The sequence below is a fragment of the Seriola lalandi genome, unplaced genomic scaffold (assembly GCF_002814215.2).
Source record: "Seriola lalandi dorsalis isolate HSWRI2012SDOR001 ecotype SW California unplaced genomic scaffold, Sedor1 jcf7180002054901, whole genome shotgun sequence".
Classification (NCBI taxonomy): Eukaryota; Metazoa; Chordata; class Actinopteri; order Carangiformes; family Carangidae; genus Seriola; species Seriola lalandi.
Window position 1 is genome coordinate 6,691,101 of NW_019525453.1, and position 19,333 is coordinate 6,710,433.

General features: G+C 39.8%; 1 protein-coding gene across 1 annotated transcript in view; it reads left to right on the plus strand.

The window, feature by feature from the left end:
* Window positions 1–643: 643 nt before the first annotated feature.
* man1a1 (mannosidase, alpha, class 1A, member 1) overlaps window positions 644–19,333 on the plus strand; it is a 141,305-nt gene continuing 122,615 nt past the window's right edge. Inside the window, exon 1 of the mRNA XM_023430152.2 lies at window positions 644–1,350. Coding sequence (XP_023285920.1) covers window positions 841–1,350 — 510 coding nt within the window. The 5' untranslated portion in view covers window positions 644–840. The remainder of the gene's footprint in view (window positions 1,351–19,333) is intronic.

Sequence of the window (19,333 nt, forward strand, 5' to 3'; positions counted from 1 at the left end):
TTCTCAAAAGAAAAAACAAAACATAATTGACAGGGAGATGCACTAAAAAGCTCCCTCTGTTATCACATATGTAGTGTATATTTAAAAAAACTGAAATTTAACAAAGACTGCACTTTCTCTGTCAATTTTCATTTATAGACTATATATTTATTGATTTTTATTGAAATTAAGTGATGTCTGTATACATGTAACGACCCCCAATTGCACAGATGCAGCAATTACTGTTCAATACAAACACGAACCTTAACTTTACCTTCAGACAGATTAATGTGGAAGCAACAAATATTATATTTCACCTTTGCAGGCTTTTGGATACAGGCAAAACTTTCTAATAATTATTTAATTACTTTAGAATTTTTATGGAATTTGTTGAACAAATGAACCGCATCGAATAACATCAGACTTTAAAAAATATAACTTTGTCCAAACTCAATAACACTTCGGTGTTCCCTGCTGTGCTGTTAGTGGAAAATAAAGTACTCACCACTGCTGTCAGCGATTTTATACCCATGCGCTGGGAGGACACGCCCCCCACGTTCCCACCACTCACAGGGCAGAAAGTGATTAGCCCATCGCGGCTGTCTGTCACGCCTATCTACCGTAGCTTCCTGTGTGAGCCGTTGGACTCCGTCTGTCTGCAGAGAGTCTCCGGTATGGACAGGCGCCTTACTCCACAACTTTTTACCGGAGATTTTACCACTGTTATTCTACATTTTACACCGTGTATACTTACTGGACATGGATTTCTGAACGGAATAAGCCGAAACTGAGCTCGACGTGAGTTACTTCAACCGTTGAAATTCATTTTTTGTTGTTCTAGTTGTTGAAGGAAGAGGGAAAATGCCAGTTGCAACTCTTCTGCCTTTTACCGCGACCCCGAATAGGAAGTCTGCCAGCCCGACCTCTTTCAGGTTGACAGAGAAATTTATTTTGTTATTGGTGTTCAGCGCTTTTATAACCCTATGTTTCGGGGCCATTTTCTTCCTACCGGACTCGTCCAAGCTTCTTAGCGGAGTTTTCTTTCATTCCTCCGCGGTGGAGACCAACACCCGCACCGGTCCGGACAGCAGCGACTCAGGTTCGGCTGGAAACGACGAGAGGGTCCTGGCAAAAATCAGGAAAGACCACGAAAAAGCTCTGCTAGAGGCAAAGGATACTCTGCAAAAACGGCCCGACGAGATTAAACAAGACATTATTAATGAGAAGGAGAAAGTTGCAAAGGAGAGTATGGGTCAAGGTGGGAAGGATGTCAATAATTTACCTTTCGTTGAGTATCACCGCCCGCCCGGGGCGACTGGGCACGAACCTCTGGACCCCGAAACCAGGGAAAGACGGACTAGAATCAAAGAGGTAAGGATCTGTTGAGCTCTCGCACTGTACGTTAAATGGAGAAAAACGTCACTCCAAACCCCGCGAAATATCTGACATTTTTTAAAATTTTCTTTGTCCTAGGTCTGTTTTTATCCACAATAGAACATTTTTTGAAACGTAAGACGAATTAGGCATATCCCCTTTACAATTCGGCACACATATAAAACACCAGCGAGCACTAAAGTGAATAAAATTATAACTTTTAGGAAATGCTCGCCTGAGAAAGTCCCTGCCGATGTCGCTTACGTTATACCGCACATTGCTGTGGCATTAAGTGTACAACAAGTATACAACTTGTGATCTTGCTGAATGAAAGCTGACCATGGTGTAAACATTTCAAGCCGAAATTGGCAGAACAATTTGTAGTATTTAGCTTAAGATCTTGTGCCATGTTATGAGATCTGCTTACACCTGCTGGTGAATTAGACACGTTGATTTGGCCGATTTTTAAACGAAGTTCGGCGTGACGTTTTCCTTTACACGTAATTTAACAGCAGTCAGTTCCTGGGGGGGAAATGGAAAGAATGCAGGCAGGATCCACCGCCCCCGTCCGGGCGGATCTACCTGTCTTTCAAGTCTCCCGTATCAGAACAATACAGGGCTGGCTCAAGACCACCTTGGATCGGTGAAGTCATGAAGTGGGGACATTGGGGGATCATGGATGTGGAGAGTCAAACACCACTATTAGCACTTCGCAGTTATTTATGTGATCCATGTTCAGTGTGCTCCACAGTTTGTAACCTGAAGATGAGGTACTTTAAGGGAAAATGCGAATCCATGCTTCGTTTGATTATTTCCCATAGCAATGATTTTTTGTGTGATGTAATTATCACTAATTGGAGTCATTTACCATCATATGTATTTACCAAGATAGTGTCACAATGCTCCTGTATATCCCCTTTATTCTGTGGCTTGTGTGCCCCCTTATGTCCTCTCATTCCACACCAGTGAAAGCGTTAGCCCTGTAGCCTGCAGCAGGGTGAAAAACACCAACAGGTAGCATGTCTGTCTGATATTATTGTGTTATGTCATTGCACAGTGTGTGTGTGGGGAAACAAGTGGAAAGCCCAGTGGTGAAGTCTCAGAGGTGGTTTCAGGTGGCTGCTGATGCTGTGCAGTCAGCCTGCTGCCTTCTGCTGTGGTGTTATGATCCCAACTCTCCCTTTCTGAAATAAAATAAAATAAAATATCCTCACTAGAATTTTTAACCAAATGGAGGGGGAGAGAACTGTAGTATCTTAAGTGTTATTTCGGAAAAGAGTTTTCACATGGGGCTTTTGGAGAGCATTTCTCATAGATCTGTTCAGTGGAGTGATTTTCATTTCCATTTACTCATTCAGGTGTTAAACTGGTAGTCTCACACAGAGGGCCATTGAGTGAGTGAGTGAGCAGATTAAGGGTTGGTTTCCTGATTGAGCACATGTGGCTGGCGTATAGATATTCAGGTGGACTGATATTGGCCTTTCATTGAAAATCAGATCTCTGTGGGTCATTTGTGGCATAGAGCTCATATGTAGAAGGTCAGAATATGACTTCCCTGAACAGCCTCAGGGGTATATGTAGAGCTATCGTCAATATTGACAAAATGAAATAACACAATGATAGAATTGACTGAATACCCCAATATGGATAATGGATGCTTCCAGGATATATTTATATGTGAGAAAATTATGAAAAGCAATTAATGGTAAAGACTAATCCGCTGTCTAATAATTTCAGGAAATCTTACCAGTGAATAGTAATGCACCTTTCAAGACCCTTGAAAGACAAGATTGAACTTATTAACAGTATTATGTTTCACAAAATGCTCTGAAATGTTCAAAAGATGATATTTTATAGATATATCGCTTCGGTGCGTGGTTGAAAAAGCCACCCTGAAACCTAATGTGATTAATTTGTGTATTTGGTATCATAGGCACACTGTTTGAAATGCAAATGGGGGACGCCTGTGACCTTAAGATGACATCACCTGCCACTAAAAGGTTAAGCAACCCTGCTGTCATGCTGTCAACCACATGAACCACCTCAAGTCAGCGAGAGGCCATACTGTTTACAAATTACAGTTTGCCAATAGTGCGCATCCTGTCAGCTGATTGTCATCACATAGGCTATGTCACAGGTGTCTAATGCATTTGTCATCACATTGGTGGCCATGCAAACATACAACCCCAGACATGAGGACTTCAGTTGAAGCAGCCTATGAATGAGATGTAGTCTTTCAATCCTAGTCAAAAAGTAAACTAACCTATAATTTATTACATCGTATTTAAAATAACATAAGCGTTAAGAAATACCTCTGAGTCACACAGAGACATACCTACCAGTCTTTAAGGTGGATTAAGTTGACTTAATGTCTGTCTTTAATCTGAAATTGTGTTAATTTATAGCACACATCATGAATTTAAAGCACCCATCAAAGACTCTCTAAATTCCAAATGTCCTCCCTCCAAGCCCTCTGTTTATGTCTTCAAACTCAACAATGAACTGTGTGACTCTGAAAACAACAGCAGCAGCGAGCGAGGAGAAAAGTCAACACATTACATTGGTCTCGTTCAGAAAAACACAACTCTTCTGAATACTTCCAGCGTTTGTTAAGGCAGCTATCTGTGTTTATACAGTACAGTGGAAACACAGATTGTAACGCTGTGGGCTATTTTTTTTTTTTTTAAATGACCAAATATCAAGTTCATTTTATTCCGCAAAAAAAGGTACTTGGGCTGAGTGGCTCTGATGCTGCTTTTTGAGGATTTTAATAGCTCCAGCACGATCACTGAAATTTTGATTCAGGTCACTACATGCATATCCACTGTTTATTTTTAACATTTCTGCCATCATCAGCTGGGTATTTGATTTTGATTTCTGTAGTAAACTAAAAAGACCCAGCAGAACTTTAAATGGTGCTTTTTTGATCACCCGCTGATTACCTGTCAGAAGTGTTAGCAGCAGAATTTGGGGACCAAATTCAAACAAACTTAAAATAATCAATTCTGTGTTTTTACATGAGGGCTATGAGAGGTTAGTTTAGGTGGCATTGCATGCTGATGTGTGTTGTTAAGGGGCTTTATTTCTTTTTATACACTGCGCAGCAGACTCTTAAAAACATACTAATCCAGACTGAAAGGTTTTTTTTGTTGTTGCAATAACTAGGCATCAATCAGATCATGTCAACATATTGACCACCGACACATCTAAAATCTTTGGTGCCAATGTTTGGCACTTGACGCTTTTTGTCATCCAGTTGCCATTCCTGTGTGACAGCTGTTATGATTGTGAGGTGACAGTTTGTCACAGCAAGGATAAACTCAATTGTCCCTATGCAGATAGACTCAGCGTAATCTCGGAGTAAACTCACAGTGTTGTAGAAGTGGTCTATGACAGTGCAGTATTTTCTGAAAGGAAAATAAGCGCAAAAGTCTGCCAAAACCTCCAGCCTAATGAAGCAACTAATGAACACATTGTAAATGTTTGGGAGGAAGTGTAATCATTTGAAATACACCAGAAAGACTCAACTTGACACAGGTCATGTCAGACATGCCATACATATGGTGGAGTTGAAAACATTTATCGACTAAAATAACTAAAAAGCAACACATAATACAATCATAATACTTCCTCAACAGCTCGACATCGGATAGATTGTTATGACTTTATTCACTTGTAAAAAGAAATAGTGTTTCTGCTTAAATAGTGTTCAGCTTATCTTAAAGCACACCATAGTCTTGAGCAATTCTTAAATAAATATCTTCTCAAACGGATCACATCATCCTGTGTGGCCACAGTTGATATAAAGTAATGTTGGTTATGCCTTGTGTGATTAGATATGACAGATGTCAGCAGGAGAGTTTTTATTTGGCTATAATAACATTCCCTGGTCACAGCTATTGATTTGGACCTTGCAGTTGTAGGTTACAAGGTGAAGTGCATGAAACCTGCAGATCTGTTCTGCTTTGATACGTGCAATTGAACAAGATCTAAACACAGTATAGCTGCTCATTTGACAGAGAAGACTAAGCATCCTGTCTTAGATTACCTGATACCACCATCATTACATCATTAGCGCTCCACTGCAACTGCTGGAAATAGTAGTAATAGCGATTAATCTGCTGATTGCTTCCTTGATTTAGCAATTGAGCATCTGGTCCATAAAATGTCACCAAAAAGTGACAAATTCTCACAGTTCCTTAGAGGAAATCTTGACGTGTCAAGATTAAGGTCACAACTTTCATTTGCCATTGTTCTGCTGACTATTTTTGTGATTTAATTGAATTATTGTTTTGTCTTTGAAATGTGCGAAGACAGATGAAATATGCCTGTCATAATGTCCCACAGCTGAAGGCAATGGACTCAAATGGATTAAGCTCTAGTATGATTTTCATTTCTTTTCTTGCTTTTGGGCTTCAGGTCTTTTTTTTGGAACAGTACTCTCCCTATCAGATGAATATAAATCTTATTAGTAGCTGTTATAAAAATGCCAGTAATCTTTGCAGTAATCAAATTAGACTCAGTAGTTGCAGCAATAGTTTTAGAAAAAGTCATAATAGTAGCATTCAAGGAAGTCACAGTTGTTAGAAGCGTCGGAAAATTGGACCTCTAGTAGTTGTAGTATATTGATATCTTAGTGCTACTGTGATTGGTTGATTTCCATCTCAAAGCCTCTGGGATATTACTGAAAGTTTTGTTCTTGGAAGCATCTTGCTTTTTTGTGCTCCTACTCATACATCGACCAAAAATAGCAGCTGGTTAATTTGTGCATAATGATCAAAGGACAAATAGGCTGACATTATTTGCAGTCGTGACCTATTTTTTTTTTTTTTAAATGACCAAATATCAAGTTATATCAAGTTCATATGACAAAACAAATTATTCACCTTATTGTTATTCAGATATTTTAAGCCATACCAAAGCATAGTTGCACCTGACAGCTTGAGGTTTAAAGGCTCACACTCAACTCCTCCACAGATCTCCTCTTATCTTTTTAATTTTTCAGCTCTTCCTTCAGTAAAGCCAGTATCTGTGTTGATTTAACACAGCCATGCAAACACACTCTTACATGCTCCCCATGACCCGATGGCCTGGTTTTTATTTAGCTGAGGCTTCTTAAGTTATTTGAAGATAAAGTTCTCTGATGCAGGCTTCTTACTCTGCCTCTCCACCATCTGACTCAGTTATCCAGGGATCTGCCCCTGCACTGTGTTGTGGTCTCAGTGGGTGAGCGTTGTGTTTGTGATGGGCAGAGGACAGGCTGCTGGGGCCCCTCTGTAAAGGATAAACGGCTTGTTGTTAGTGACCGCCACAATCCTACAATCAGCTAAATCTGTTTGTCTGCTCGAAATCAAAGGCTCTCTGGAGAACCCCTCCACAGCCCCTCCTCCCTGCCGTCTGCATACTGGGCTTTCACTCGCTTTCAGAGAGGCTGTGGAGGCAAGAGCAGTGGGGGGTAATAATGAAAACCTCGGCTGATAAACAGAAGGAAAATCAATGTGGATGGGGCAGATGCTGGATGCTAGAACACCTGTGTTATTTGACATAGTAAACTACTTTTCTATTTGGCAGTAACACGTTTCCTAGCAGCTGGAATGGATGACATTTCAGGATTTCATTGCAGCCATGGAATATATTGAAATTGTGAGTAGTTTTGAGTTAGACAGGCGTCTCTTTTCCAGATTGAGACCCAGTTTAATGATATTGTCATTTAGCTGATGCCTCAGGGAGATTGAGAGTAAGAAGGAAACAGAACAAACATGCGTAAGGAACGAGAGAGCATGTGGATTTAACTGAAACAAACTGAACATTATTTGGCTCTTATGTCTCCTAATTCAGTGTTATGCTGTGGTTCAGCAGTGTAGGTATGGAATTACCCTGGCAAATTGGAGGCTCTTCAAACAAAGACAATCAGAGATGAACCTGTGATGCTACATGAATATTTCAAAAGAATGTCAAATGTGAGTTGGTGCAGTTGCACTTGCGTCATATTCACACTTCCTGTGTGAAATAGGTATCAGTATGTATCACATACTGATACTGGAAGTTTGTTTCACATCCACAGCTGACACTGAACTGTATCCCTCCCTGGCCTGCCAAAACACACATTACCACACTTATTGCCTAATAATTTTCACAGGCCTTATTTTGAAATGACAGCAAACACTTTTTCTTCTCAGCGTCATCACAATCCAAGGACATTTAGTTCACTTACTGTACTAAAGAAAACATTTGGGGAACCACTGACCTTATTAAGTATATCAGACAGATGCCACCACTGCACATTAAATATAGTTTTTTTTTTGTCTATATCATTATAAAGTTCTGTGTTTTTGCATGTGGTTGCATCACTCAATCACGGCAGGCTGCCTCACTCACTTTTTAGTGCGACCTCAATCCCTGCCTCCAGGTTACTTCAGATAAAATGATCCCAAAGAGTCCTAGTCAGGTATAAATGTGGCATTGGTATTATTTAAATACTGGAGATGATACGTTTGGACTGTTGCATATAAACTGGTTGGTTCTGAGTTTTTATTGGTATTAATAGCATCTTGAAAATCTAAAATTACAGAGGTAATCTATTCCTTTTTATACTGGGGACTCCCAGGATCTCCTGAAACTCCCTCAAGGACTTCCAGGGGATGCCTGGAAATTCACCAAGATCCCCTGCTGAAGCCCTGTATTAATGGCAGCATTATTTTAATATAATAATAGACTTGTTGCTAATTGATAAACACACACTCACCTTTTCTACAACCTCTGCTGTCCTGTCTGACTCATCATCCCGCTCCTGCTGTGTGCGTGTGTGTGTGTGTGTGTGTGTGTGTGATGTGATGAGGTGGAGCTCGTTGTTGTTTAAGTATGCAGATGAGATGCAAATGAACGTTTGACTAGCCATAAGGACAGTTTGTTTGCAGTGCGTACTCCTTTCAGCTCACTATCTTAAAAGGACAATCGCTTAACATCCTGTCAGCCCGTCACCTCTGTCAGCACCTCCTCCTCTTTGAAATGCATGTGCACGCAGAGCAGAAACTAAGCAATGGCTTGCGTACACACACACTCATACACACTCACGCGTCTTGCTGTTCAGAGAACTGTGGATTACAGTCTGGTGGTTTGAATAGGTTTCTCCTGTTCGTCCAAAGCCGACCTTCAAGGAAACATGAAACGTCAGTCTTCTCTCTCTCTTTCTTCATGTCTCTACATGCCTGTCATTTTCTTCCTCCTTCTTTTCCTCTCTCCTCCCTCTTGTCATCTTCAGCCCCTCTTTGTGGTTATTTTCTCTCCCTGCTTCTCTTTTCTCCTCTTTTGCTTTGCTGTCTTCAGGATTGAGTCCAGTTGTTTTTATTCCCACTCTGAACACAATTGTTTTCCCCACTCTGCGTGCATGTGTGGGTGTGTCTTTGCAAATGTGCATTTGTGTATCACCGAAAAAAAAAAAAAACTTCACCAACCTTTAGAGCCTGAAATAAAATTCTCAGTTTCTGCCTCTTTCTCGGGCTAACTTGGCATCCTGTAAGTCCTATTTCTGTCTCGGCCGTTTGGACTAATTGCCTCTGGTTCTTTGGTCCTACTTCTTTTCTTAGAGTGGAAACCAGACGTGTGTGTGTGTGTGTGTGTGTGTGTGTGTGTGTGTGTGTGTGTGTGTGTGTGTGTGTGTCAGATAGAGTTACTGCTGGCCCTTCCAGGTGCTCTGTATAATTGTCTAATGGCTATAATAGCTGTGGCTCCACAACCAGTTCTGTTGCTTCCTTCATAGGTGTGTATGTAAATTAATGTACTTGTGTGTGCTAATGCAGACAGAGAACTTCTGACAATGGAAGCCCTGTTCATTTCCAGTGCCCAGTTCTCATAAAGCGATAGAGCTGTGTTTATGTGGATCCTTTTAAGGCATTCATTTGAATAGGAGCCCAATCAGAATGAAAATACTTGCCTGGGTGCATTCACAATATTAGCTCATTATATGAAAGAGTTGAAACGATGAGATGATTAAGTTGATTGCTAGGAAATTAATCAGCAGCTTATTTGATAATATATAAATACAATGATGTAATTTTTCAAGCAAAAATTCTAAAGATTCATTAGTTCCAACTTCTCAGTGGTGAGGATTTGTGCATCAGAAAACTGAATATCAATGGAGTTCTTCAAGGCATCACTTTGGCTGTAGGAGTATTTTTCATTATTCTGACATTGTGCAGACCAGACATAACTGATAAATTGAGAAAATAGTCACTAGATTAATTGCTAAAAAAAAAATAAATAACAGTGAGTTGCAGCTCAAGCAGAAGCTGCATTATCTGGTTCTAGCTTGTTAAATCTGAGCATTTGTTAGTTTTCTCTGTTTCATATTATTGTAAACTGAATCATTGGGTTTTGGACTAAAAAACGCAAATTTGAAGATGTCACACTGGGAAATTGTAGAGTAAAAAATTTATTGGGAAATTTCTAAACCGTTATGCAAGATATCAAAATGGTATAAGCAGCGAATGTAAATTGTTTTGGATGAAATTATGAATTGAAAATTACCCAGAGATCTTATAAGCTAGTGTAATATATGAGGATGTCCAATGTCTACCCTGTGAAGACAAATCATGCTGTACCTCTAGGCCAAGGCTAGGACGCTAGCGAGGAGTATAAGATCAGAGTAATGAATATTGTAATAGTGTTATAAAGTCACTGTAAATATATAGTCCTAGTGGATAGCCTGCGAGGCTTTAGATATTTTAAATCCATATATAATAATATGGATTGTTACAGCGTGGCTCTTAGGGAGTCAGTGTGGATCGATTGTGGTTGGGTTTCAGCAGAGGTTGGAGGATGAGGATGAGGATGAATGTACTCGCTCTAGGTCCTTTGCTTGCGGCCTCCTGGCTCTGAGGTCTTTCTAGCAGGGAATTTAGACTCCAGAGTGACTGATGAGTCAATTTTGCATGTATACACACTCAAACTGTCACTGCACATCTTCCATGCATTTGTGTCTATGTGTGTATCTTGTAGCCTTTGTGTAGTCCAGTCATAGCCAGGGGCAAGCCCCAGCATCCCACACACCACAGGCCTGGATGGGGAGATGATGGTATATTAAGCTTTATTGCCTATACACTGTATCCATCTCCGAGGTACATCTAGGGCTTTAGTGCTGTTACTGTATCTACTCTCCCAGCTTCATTCCTGCTCATGCATAGTCATTGAGCATTAATTTGGAAAAGCTTAGAGCAAAATAAATGAGATGGATCGTTAGTGCTATTACCTAGTATTTGTGCTTCAGGTCAAGGCACGAGCAAGCCTTGAAGCTCGGATAGGAAACTACACAAGGAGGACTGTACATGTACAGTACACCAGCTGAAATACACACACACATACACACATCGCCTTTACGCATTACAGCCACAATTGTCATGGACATGAAAAGTCATGGAAAGTTAAACATGTACTTCACACCAGCAGCACTGTACTGGTAGACTCTGCCTGCTTTATCAGCCACTTTGCTGCCAGCAATTCACTTTAAAATAGAAACTGTTGCCTGGTAAAATAGAGAAAGTGAAGGCTTTAAATTTTGGGGTTTTCTGCAGTAAATCAAATGAAGTCCTGATTTTTTTTTCAAATCATTAAAAAGTAAGTAAATGTGAAGCCAACACTACCAGAAAAATACTGGAAACTCAATCAATAATACTTTATCACAGGTCGGCTTAAAGAGCATTTTTTAACCCCAACGTGATTAGAGTTCCAACAAATAGTTGATTAATCAATGGTGATTGACAAAACATTCCTCGACTATTTTGAGAATTGATTTCTTTTTTTTTTTTTTGGTAAAAACACAAACCATGGCTTTAAATATGAAGATCTTCAGCTTTTCTGTCCCTTCTTTGATAGTAAATAGAATTTATTTTTTGCCCTTGTAACTGTTGGTTGGAAAAAACAAGCAACTCAGGCCTCGGAAATTCATACATTTTAATAAAAAACATGATTAATCAATTAATTGAGAAGATAATTGGCAGATTTATCAGCAATGAAAGCACTTTGGTTAATTTCTGGGAGTTTTGTGTCTTATGACAATAATTGATTACACTGACCAGATATCTTAACAGCAAAGTTTGGACTGTGAATGCAGAGATATTGCTATTGTAGAATTTATAGGCTGACATCATTCAGATACCTGGGGTTTTGCTTTGTTGGAGTACCAGTTTTAGAAAGTTTATATTTTGCAAAAATTAGACAAAACTGTTATGTTTCCTCTACAATGTCAGCACTAGGGCAAAAGCCAGTTAAGTGCATTTTTGCCTTGGGCTTCATTTTGGGTGTGGTGATGCATGAAAGTGCCAGGTGATGCAATTTTAAACAGTTAAGACTGAATGTTTTTAAGTGCTGCCAGTGTGCCACTGAGGTTAAATGAACATAATGTGTTGTGTGTTATAAATCTGTGTTGTATTGTGCCCATGGAGGTTTGAAACGTGCTTTCAGTCATTCGATGGAAATATAATCATCCAGTCAGCTAATGTTGCAGTGCCTTTAACGTACACTAGACAGAAAAAGAATTAGTGCCTGAAATAGCTAGCAAAATGAAATGTCAGTAACAAGTCATCAATAACCCTTCAGGCTCGCTGCACACATCGTTTGAACCACCTCTGTCTAATGCTTCAGTCCACTGTTCTCCACTTACAGCTTGTTTTTTAAGCTTCTAGAGAGCATGTACCCCCAACATCAACAAGAGCCAAACATAAGCTGGTGGACATGCACTTAAACTATCAAAGAACAAATACACAGAGAGACATACTGCTCTGCTTACCTGTTGTCTTAACAAAATCTGAAGAGATTAACAGGCTGGGCAAAGGGAAGAGTGGTGGTGTTTCATTTATTTATTTATTTTTTACCACCCGGACCTCCTGTATGTACAAGCTGACATTTTCAGCTAAAGGTGACTGTGGAGCTTTGCTTTTCTTTACTGAATCCTATCAATACACCACAGGCTTTCGCCTGCAGTAGGAAATGGACCTGGTTTTCTTGTGTGTGTGTGTGTGTGTGCGTGCGTGCGTGCGTGCGTGCTCTTCCACTTCCTGCTGTGGGCAGCTGCTTATTGACAGACTCCAGTAGCTCTACAAATGTGACCATGTTTTATTTGGTGTCTGTTGGTTTCTCTCCTCTTTTCTCTCGCACTTATTCTCTTTCAGCTTCACACACTTGTCTCTCTTTACACACAAAAATCATAGTTGTACAGTAGATTTATTTTACTAGTGCCTTCCATTTATTAAAATCATCTTAATTATCACTTAACTAGAACGGCGCTTAGAGAGCACAGACCTCCGCTAAGGCCAACATACACCAGACCTCAGAAAAAAAATATCATAGTAAATAATCTGTATCGGCCCCAATATTTGTTTGATGTGTTCTTCCCTGGTCCATGCCCCATCCCTTCACTAAATTCAGTGCAAATCAGTTCAGTACATTTTGTGTAATCCTGACAAGTCAAAAGACACAGGTTAAAACATAACCTCTTGGTGGAACAGGAACTTAACAAGTTAAGAGAAAGCTATTATTTGAGAAATGTCTTTATTGATATTTTGTGAATGTGATCATATTTTTGTGAGTCCTTCCTGGTTTCTGATCTACCCCCATTTACTGCGGTAGTTTGTTTAGCTGCTGTTTGCTGTCAATGAAAATCTGTCAATCTGTTTCACATTAAAACACTTCCAGCAGTTCAGAGGACAGAATCCCTTGGCTTTCACTGTAAGGTATTTATTGTGAAACACATGCAGGAAGTGTGCTTCATTAACAGCAAGGCAACCTTAAGAACCATTATAGTATTATAGTACACTTAGTTCTCCTCTTGTTAGCCTTATTTGCCTTGACTTCAAATGATTGTATATTCTAAAATTAAAATCCTATGTTATACAGAATGGACAAAGAGGAAAATATGCCACACACGTCCAAGCTCTAGGTTCAGACATACTGTGCATTGCTTTTTGGATCATTAGCAGTCTACAGTAGGATTGCAGTATTATTAGCATTTGTATTGCTATAGACAGTGATGTATGCTGAGCAGAGCGGCCTCTCAGCCTCATGGGGCTTTGGGTGAACACACACATGTAAAATCTATGGGCTGGCGTTGCCATTAATGACCGTGCCTTGTGCGATTGTCGCAGCTGTTGGATTTGTGAGGCCAGGAGGTGCAATTTGTCTTGTCTGGCTTGGAGATCGTATACTGCTAGCTCATTAGCATTCAGAGGTTATTGATTGCTTTCACAATAACTCCCAATTTATTGCGTAATATTGGAGAGCAATTACATTTTCAGTTTTGCATAGCACAACATGAAACTAGGAGAAACAATAATGTGGTCAACCTGTCAGTCAGAGGTGGTTTAGAGTGTTGTGTTTTGATCTTTTTGGGTTTGGTAAAGGACAATGAGGCGTTAAAATGGCAGGACACATCAATGTTATGAGTAAGACGCTTCATATCAACACAGTTTCTCTCATACTTTCTCTTTTAAATGTTCCTAATTAAGTTATTTGTATGGAGTATATGATGAGGTGCTAAAGAAGAGGGAACAGTGATTTTCTTGAAACCTTTTCCTTCCTGTTCACAAATCATCACCGTCTAATGAAAGCCACATCATCAATTTGGTGATTTTGAATTTTTCAGATAAGCTGATGATGTTCCTTCATTGGCTGAGAGAATTCTCTGACTTCTTAAGCTAAAAAAACATTTAATAAGACATTCAATAATCTGAAGTTGAAAACATCTGTTTTCAGTAACTCATGAAAAGCTGATGTTTTGGAGATCCATTGTTTTCTTAGGACGGGGACGAAAGGTCTGAACGAAGTGTTTCGTCAAATTAAAGTAAAACGGCACAACATCAAGTAGATGTGAGATACAATTCATTATGTATCTGTTTGAGCACAGTGTGAATGTGTTAAGGTGCATTCTTTTATCTTTTTTTGGCACTCTTGAGTTTTATTTTATCTATGAGAGTGTGTTAGTTTTCATACCTGGTCCTGAAGAAATTATATTCAATTTCTTTATTTTTGTATAGTTAGAATGACAAAGTTAAACTTGAACTTGAAACTAAAGAGCAACGTAACATCATTCACCGGGTACTACCCAGAGCAGACTTATTTGGCCAGGTCTGGTCTAGCACACGGTGCAACACAAGAGCCGAGCTAACCTCCATGTGAAATACCAGAGTTTATTCTTCATACCAGCAGCAAGTTGCAGCACGGGCACTTTTATATTTTGCCAACCGATGTCAACTTGAAGGAATTTGTTATTGTCTGTTCTCACACTAGACCGGTGTTACTAGACATGCCTCACAAGGAGCGGGAGAGAAGTATGATGAACACTGGTAGAGGAAGAGGAGGAGGTGTAGGAAGACTGCTTGCCAAGGCTGAAACAGTTTAGTAGAGTTAGTTTTGTCTTTATTACAGGAGCTTGAATTAATGTTAAAAAAAAATACTGTAATGTGTTTTGTTCAAGTTCAATAATTTGTATATGAAGAATGGGACAAATAATTCATATTATAAGATGTTTTTTTTGTTTAAGTCATACTGAAGCAAACAATAGGCGGGTTTCCGCCTTCACTGCAGATAATTGAGCTCTGCTTCCTCTTGGAAACAGCTCAGTAAATGCAAACAGTGCTGAAAATCGATAGTTGGCTACAAAACAGCACCAAATTTACAGGCCATCTAACGACTGCATGTGAATGCGTTGTTCTGTTCATCGTTCTTCTCTTTCAGCAGCATTAAGACAGAGTTTTCAATGTAAAAATAAACGCATACGTACACACACAAAAAGACCAAATAAATCGTGCAGATGTTTCTGAATGGAAGTTCTTCTTTCGTGCGGCATTAACTGGGGTTTGAGCCAAGTTTCTGACCATTATGCACACATCTGTTGTCTGAGATGAGCTCATTGTGTATCGTCAGCTGATCACATTTCCCATTCACGGTTGTGTTACATCACGCTCCGGTTTCCCGTTCATTCACTGTTTTTGAAGCGGACCCACCTTTGTACACTTCTGAAGGCAGATCTGTGATGTGCAAAGATGTGATGCCTCAAAGACACACTCGAGAGGGACAAATTTTGCCTTTTCACATTCCCCGTCAACAAGTTGCCAACTTTTTCCTTGGCAAATATGAACACAAACAGGCTGCTTTCAGATGCTTGAGCTGGGTTGGATTTGAAACCCTTCAGGCTGTGAGTCTCGAGAGGGGATATAGTATTTTGTGACCGAGGCTTGTAGCCCAGTGATGGAGATGGGTGGGGGAAAATGCTCTTTGATATTCAATATTAATGTGTCCCAAGCACTGTGGGGGTTATGGCCAGCTGATTTTTTCTCCCTAATCCAATTCGGTCTAATACCCAGAGTCATAGCCTGTCAATCACATACTCCATTTATTTTTCAATCTTCCCTTCCTTCCTTCTCTCCCTTTTTTTCCCATGTGAAGGCTAGCATTTTAACACTGCAAGCTCTGCCACCCTGCATATTGTATTAGCTAAGGGCCTGATAATCTCTTGGTAGGATGTGAAATTTAAGGACCATAAGAACCTGCTTATCTGAGTATTAGAGCAGTGTTGGGAAGTGAAGCATCCTGACATCACATCCACCAGCATCATTCATATACAAAACACAATTTCTTTATATAAAAAGGGCAGAATTAGGTAATTACATTTATTTTTTACATTTGGTGAAGATTCATCAGGATTTGTACAAGTACTTTCGTCATATTGACTGTTGGACACATGATTAAGGTTTTTACCTTCTTATAAATAGACAGTCAAATAGAGCAACAGGACAGTGTAAGCTTGAGACAAGGTTTACATTCCTGAAAGGCATTTCCTTAGGCCGCATTGGTGTTTTTTTTTTTTTTTGTTTAATTAGTATCTGATTTACTAAGGTTGCAGGTAATTACAAAGTCAGCAAATGTGAGTGCCCTCTGGGCACGCCGTGCAAGTGATAGAGAGCCCAAAAGTGGCAGCACAGTGGTGGAATTTGTGTGAGATCAGCAAGCTCAGGAATGAAGTGTAAAATGTAGTAATGCTGAAATAGTAATATTCTTCAATCACTACTCAACTCTAGCTGAGAAAGAAACAAAAGAGATTGCTTATAAATGCAACGCAACCTCAATAGAAATGTCTCACAAACAGAGTGCATGGTGCCAGAGTGCATAAGCATCTCAGTGAATGTCAAGTTTAATGACCACATGGCCATAACTCCCTGTTCGCTCTTTGTTTTGGCATTATAAAAATGTTCATTTGGTATTACTGCTGTGTTTCTCTTTCACAGAAGCTCTTTTGTTGCTGTGGAACTTCAGTATTACTTTTCTGATCTTTTTCTTTTTCTTTTTTTGTTGTGTGCTCATCCACTGCTGTCACTATTGCACTGAAATCTTACCTAACACATTCTACCATTTAAGTAAAACTGTGAAACAGTTGACCTGAAAATAAGGTGGAGAGACTTTTCCATGCAAGGCAATGATGCAGTTTGTGTGATCCTGCCTCTGTTATTAAGGAGTGAGGAGTACTTAATCTGTTACTTTTATATTGCCAAAAGGAGGGAGAGAGTGGGACAGAAAGGCCTTCACTCAGGGACACACTTACACTAATTCCATGATATGGGTCTCTAGAGCCTTATTGTGTTATTTTTGGAATAAAACTTGTAATTGCAAACTAAAAGTGCCAAACACACAATGCTTCAAACTTGACACCATGTTGGTAAATGAGTGTTCACAATACGAAGGCCACGGTGTCATGTCCCCAAGTTAAACTGTGTAACAACTGAAGCCGGGGCCCTCACGTTACCCTCTCTAAATGAACAACCGTTGGTTGTCGTTGTGTCTTTATTGTTTAATGGTCATAAAAATAAACTCAGGAGGGCATTTATGACCCACTGGGTGCTACTGGTAAAGACTTGTATAACCTCTGATTTGTGTTTGTACCCCCACAGGGAAAACTGTTTGTTGGTGTTTGTCTTTATTCAAGTGACTGCATATTTAGTTCCCTCTTTGACCTTTTAGGTGTCTTTTGTAGAGCTGGTATTGCAGCGTTCAAGAGATAATTTGTTATTAACGGACTGCAGGATGCTGATAACAAACGGGATCTGGATTTAATTTGACAAATGATCCCAGAAAACCCACATTCACATCAAATTCTCCAGCTGACTATAGCAGAAATCCACCCCTAGAAGCTGCTGGTGTCCTTTCTAAAGCCGACTCACAAAGCCGCTTCTGCACTTCTGGGAAAATAAAGATTATGACTGAACTGATCTGTTGCACAAGAAAAGGGGAAGAAAGGATTTGGGCTGGCCTTCTCCAACCACTGCACTAATAGTTACAAATGGAAGAGTTTTAAAGTGTTTTAGCTGGCTAAAGAAGATGCATTGGATCTCAGCCCAGCTGGTGAAATAGAGAGGTCTGTAGGCTTCTAGCTGGGAACTTCACGGGACTATTTCTCTTGCAGTGTGTCTTCATGACTGGGACAGAAATATATCTACAGAGAAAAGGCCTGTTCTTGTGAAAATTAACGAAAACTAGTGCAGTGCCCAAACATCATCTAATTTCCACATCGTAGCTGTGTTATGTTATGATATTAAGAATAATAACAGACCCTATTTGTCCTATGCCTGATCTGAAAATACTGGAACACAAATTCAAAAGGACTACTGTGACACATACACTCACTCACCAATGTATTAGGAACACATAGATAAAGCTAATGCAGTATAATGCAACAGCCCTCCAATAAATCCTCCTTTCATAACAATCATAATGCTCAGTTTTTATTAGTTCTGTTTATGATGATTTTGGAGGCTGTACTTTGTGGAGCTGTTGAACTGTGCTGGGTTATACTGATAGGTGTTCCTAATATTTTGTCAACCTTAATTCATATAAATGGGATGGAAAAAATTTGAGGAACACCTCTGACTATAACCCAGTACAAGTCAACAGCACCACAAATTACAGCCTCCAAAATGACCAGTGAAATAAATCAACATCCTCTCAAATAGAATCAATAAAAACTGAGGTTTTATTGGAGGGCTGTTGTATTATACTGCATTAGATTTATCTAGGTGTACCTAATAAATTGGCATGTGAGTGTAGATTAATTTAATTGCTGTGTATCACGCCCTTTCCATGAATTGGAGAATCAGTTTTTTTACTGAAGAACTTAGAAGAAGACTTAAAACTGCAAAAGGCTGTGACATGGATTTATTCCATCACTGGGGTGATATGCAGCTAAGAAAATCACTGGCAAATGTACTTTTGCATTACCAAGGAAAATATCTGAGGTGATTTACAGACTGTAACAACAGCCTGTGACGTTCGTGTAAGTAATTGTCTCACTCATTCATGGCCGTTAAAGGAAACAACAACCAACTAACACCGTGAAATGAAGCGGGGTGTAACGTTACCATAACAGCAGCGGTGCATGAATGACTTGCCCTTGCCTGCTCGGGTGAGGATAAAAGGTAAACAACACTGTGCTGTTTTGCAGCCGCTGTGTATGAAGCAAACCTCTGGGATGCTTTCACTTCAAGTGACCGTTCACAGCTGTTGTCCTGCTGTGATGAGCTAGTTCCGATTTGCAGAGTTTGGGTCTCTGTCCAAAATACTCCCACATTTCAGATGAGCCTGTGCAGGTTCTGTAGCATGCTTTGACTGAGCAGAGCCATCTTTAAGATGGGGCGTGGTCCTAAATGCCGATGTCGGTTATGTGGATGCGTCGCCCCAGCCCTAACCGACTGTAGTTTATTGTTTCTGGAGAACTGCTCATCCAAAAATCTTCACAGTCGCCAATGCACTTCCTCAGGTCCAAGTTTGAAGTCAATTGGATGACGGCTTGTCTGAAAAATCCATGGACAGACAGAGATTCCTCCATTTATGATTAGATTTCTGTTTTACACGCTTCAACTTGGAAAATTTGCAGCACACATCATTCTAACATAAAAGAGGTTTTATCGTCAACCACAGCTTGTAAGACTATTTGCAGTGA